General features: G+C 64.3%; 1 protein-coding gene across 1 annotated transcript in view; it reads left to right on the forward strand.

Moving 5' to 3' along the window:
• Positions 1-4,230, forward strand: part of MUC2 (mucin 2, oligomeric mucus/gel-forming) — a 49,660-nt gene that overhangs the window by 30,179 nt on the left and 15,251 nt on the right. The window contains exons 54-57 of the mRNA XM_007465997.1: positions 87-213; positions 315-533; positions 1,833-1,936; positions 2,095-2,224. Coding sequence (XP_007466059.1) covers positions 87-213; positions 315-533; positions 1,833-1,936; positions 2,095-2,224 — 580 coding nt within the window. The remainder of the gene's footprint in view (positions 1-86; positions 214-314; positions 534-1,832; positions 1,937-2,094; positions 2,225-4,230) is intronic.

Here is a 4,230-nt window from a genome sequence, read left to right on the forward strand (position 1 = left end):
TGCTTGGGGGGGCGGGGGAAGCAGTGAGGGGGAGTGAGAGGCCCTGCATGGCGGACACCCCCCGAGCCTCTGCCCCCTCTCCCCAGGCCTCCCTCGCAATGAGACCAGCGTCCCCTGCTCCACTGTCCCTGTCGTCAGGGAAATTTCGCACAACGGCTGCACCAAGTGGGTCACCATGAACGACTGCTCCGGGTCCTGTGGGACCTTCGCCATGTGAGGCCCAGGCCGCGAGTGGCCCTGGTGGGGGCAGCGTAGGGGGGGCGGGCTGCATCTGTGCCAGCAGGCGGTGGCGCCTCACCCTGGCTGCTCCGCAGGTACTCGGCCGAGGCCCAGTCCCTGGACCACAGGTGCTCCTGTTGTAAGGAGCAGCGCACCAGCCAGCGGGAGGTGATGCTGCAGTGCCCGGGTGGGAGCTGGCTCCGCCACACCTACACCCACATCGACAGCTGTCTGTGCCAGGACACCATGTGCGAGCCGGCCCCCTGGCGCAGGGCCCGGCGCTCTGGCCCCAGGGACCCGGGTCTGGGGCGGGGGTGAGCAGGGAGTGCTCGGCCACCCAGGCCCTGCCTCCACCGTCCGTACACCCCCTCTATTGACCCTCTGAGCTTCCTCGCCTCCTAAGCTGACCTTCTCTCTGCGGATATTTATTTTCCAAGCCTTTGTTCAATTCTTTGCTTTTCCAGAATAAACTCAGGCAGACATGGTGCTGCTGTGTTTCAGTAGAGGCTGGGTGTCTGGGTGAGCCGCCGTGCACGGCCGAGGTCTGGCTGATTCCTGGGGAGCGAGTGGGCTCCGGCCACCAGGCTCTGCACACAGGATCGGGGGGACACAGTGCACAGGTGCCTGGCCCGGCTTTGGCAAACCCTGGAAGGCACTGTCCTGCCCTATCCTGCCCTTGGCGTGCACGAAGCCCTGGCTGGGCCACCAAGATGCAGGTGGCCCCCCGCTGCAGGAAGCCCTCTGAGCCCGAATTTGTGAAAAAGGACTCAGTCCCTTTCGCAGCCATTATGCTGCATGTGCACCTGTTTGTGTGCATGTGAGTGTGTGTTTGCATATGTGACCTGTGTGTGAATGTGCACACATTTGCATGTGTGTGTGAAATGCGCCACCCCTTGGGGAAAATCGAGAAGGTCCTGGTCCACAGATGGGGGCGGCATGCCGACGACGCCTGCTGCAAAAACTGACAAAAAGTGACCTTGTGGGTCCTTCCGGGCTGCTGTAAAGCAGCTGGCAGGGTCGTCAGACCCTCCAGACAGACTCGCAGGGCCTCCGGCTGGCTCTGGGTACCAGGCCAGGAAGCGGCCCTGTGTGCGTGTGTGTGTCCACATGTCCACATGCCCACGTGTGTCTGGGGAGCTGCTTTGTGTGCTGGCTGAGATACCAGAATGGGAATTCTAGGGAAGGGACCCTCTGGTCCTTTTACTGTAGAGCGAGGCTGGCAGCCATGGAGACCCACGAGTTTGGGAGGGGATCGGCTGATTCTTTCTGACCAGGTGGTGGGGGAGTGGGGGCCCTGGGTTCCTGGGCTGAGGACCCCCAGGTGTAGTAATCCAACCTGTGAGCATCCTTGGAGACCTAAGGGGAGGGCACTCTCCCCCCGGGGCCCAGGTACAGTCTGCTGTCACATTTACACCTGATACCTGTCTGCCACATTTACACCTGGCTGATGGGTGCTGGATGAAGCTGCCCAGGGCCCAGCCGGGCCTGCACAGGGGGGACCCAGGCCCCCTACCTCCCCTCCACCCACTGCCTCCTGCCAAGCTGGGCTGAGGCCACTGCCCTCCCCTCAGCCACCTGACTCCCTCCCCCACCTGACCCCCACCTGACGCCAGGTCAGGACACCCCAGCACAGCAGTACCACCCTGGATCCTGGGCTCCTGGTTACTTCAGGAGCTCACACTGCCCCTGGCCCAGCCCGTGGACTCCTCGGTGGTCGGTTGGCCTGGGCTGGCCTTGGAGTCACCAAGTCCCCTCCTAAAGCAGAAAGTTTGTCAAGGGGACAGAGGGGTTGCCTACCTCTGCTTCGTGGCCACGTGGGGTCCTGGGTGCCTCAGAATCAGCCCTGCCGGTAAGCGGTCACTGAGCCCACCCCAGGCTCTCAGCTGTTCCTCTGTCCCGCCTGGGCCATGAAGGCTATGAGCTCCGTTCGCTCGGTGTGTGGCCTGTTGCCTGGACCTGGACCTGAGCCCCAGGCCCGGCAGCTCCAGCCCCGGCTGCGGGACCTGTAGGACAGGACCGGGGGGAGGGCGCTGGGGCCGGCGCCGGGTCGGGGGGTGGTGTCAGGCTCTGGCCAACATCCTCCTTGGCCTCCCAGGTCCCCACTGCTGCCCCACCAGCCCTGGCCTCACAGCTGTGAAACGGGGGCTCGCGGGTGACCAGGGGTGGGCAAAGGTGGGTTGTGCCCACAGGCCCGCTGATTTAAGCAGAACAGCCCTGGCTTTTTTCTCTTGGACACGGGGTTTCCATGAGGTTTTGCTTGGAAAGAGGTTTTTGGCTTAAAAATAGTTTGACAGGGACTTCCCTGGTGGTCCAGTGGCTAAGACTCTGCGTTCCCAGTGCAGGGGGCCCGGGTCCCATCCCTGGTCAGGGAACTAGATCCCGCACACTGCAGCTGAGTCCAAATGTTGCAACTAAGACCCGGTGCAGCCAAAAAAATAAATAAATATTTAAAAAAATAGTTTGTCAAAATCATCGGCAGATGGAGGGAGGCCGTGGCCCTGTCCCCCAAGAGGAACCCGCGGGCGCCTCCCGCCCACCCTGCATGTCGAGCGCTCATGGACGAATGAACGAGGGAGTTCGTGAGCAGAGGAACCATCCGCACGCCAGCCTCCGCGCGTGACCCCAGGCCCACCAAGACCCAGGCGGGGGGTCGGGGGGAAGGTACTGATTCATTGTCTCTCTTCTGTCAGGCCAACCGTTCCTGCCCCACCCCACTGTTTAGATGTGGGCTCTGAGGGCTCTGCTGTCTGCCGGGACACCTGTACGATGGGTGGCAACCCGGCCCTCTGCTCAGACAGCAACCGCCTGGGCCCTGCCCCTCCCTCCGCGCTCCCAGCCCAGCCCCTCTCCCACTTCAGCCTTCCGATCCTGCGGAGCCCCCCGGGCCCTGGGGCTGCTCCACAGGTGTTCCCCACCTGCCCCAGACCTGGTTTCTAGCTGGGGAGGGGTCCCCATGGAGACCCCTGGCCGGGCCCACACCGCCGCTGGATGCAAAGCCCGGATGGCAGGTGGTTTCCTGCTCCCCAGTCTGGGGACCCTCCCCTGGTCTGGGGACCCTCCCCTGGTCTGGGTCTCTGGGCTGAGCTCCCCTTTCCACTGACGCCTCTGGGGACGATCTCTCCTATGACCAGAGGCAGACAGGCCTCCACCTGCCGCCACCGCCTCTGCCCCACCAGGCTCTCAGGCACAGCTGTGCCAGGGCAGAGGCGGTGGTTGTTCCCAACCACCTGGGTGGCCCGGGGGACACCTTCTGTAAATGGGGACTTGGCAGAACAGGTGCGTCCCTGTCCCGACAGCCTGCCCCCTCCGCCTGCACACGGCCCATCCAGGTCACAGAGGTGTCGGAGGGTCGGGGTGGGGGGCAGGGAGGGAGGAGGGCGGGCAGCCTGCAGCCCCCTCCTCCCTCCAGCTGCTCTCTCTTTTTCCTCACCTGGCTCACCACCCAGAGCTGTGGCCTCCTAGGGCTCCCTAGGGGTACGCACCTGGAGCCACGGCCATCTGCTTCTCCCACGGCCCATGGTGGGCTGTCCCCTGTCTGGGGTGCCCCCAGGGCACAGGAGACAAGGACCAGGTCAGCCAGGTGGGCGGCCCTGCCCCGGGGGCCTGGAAGCTGGGTTACAAGGTCTCCGCCACTGCCTTGGGTGCCGTGGGAACAGGGCCAGGCTTGGGACAAAGCAGCTGCCCCTCTCCATGCTGCCCCATCAGCCCTGGGTCGTCACAGCTCCTCCCCCCGCCCCCCAGCCTGCCCACCTCTGCCCCTGGCCAGGAGGCTACGTAAGAATAAAACACCTCACTGTTGGCTAAGTGCCTGTTTCTCCTGCTGCCCCCGTGGACCCTCACGCTACAAGGGCCCTGACACAGGGTTCACTCCAACCCCGTTTTCAGTGGGAAAACAGGCCTGGAGGGCAAGAGGCTCCCAAGGCCACCAAGTGGACCCCGAGGCAGAGTTGGCCAGGCTGTGGGCCCTTCTGCTGCATGCCGCCTTCCCCCCCCGCCCCACCCCAGCAGGTG

The sequence above is a fragment of the Lipotes vexillifer genome, unplaced genomic scaffold (assembly GCF_000442215.2).
Source record: "Lipotes vexillifer unplaced genomic scaffold, Lipotes_vexillifer_v1.1 scaffold1094, whole genome shotgun sequence".
In the NCBI taxonomy this organism is placed as follows: Eukaryota; Metazoa; Chordata; class Mammalia; order Artiodactyla; family Lipotidae; genus Lipotes; species Lipotes vexillifer.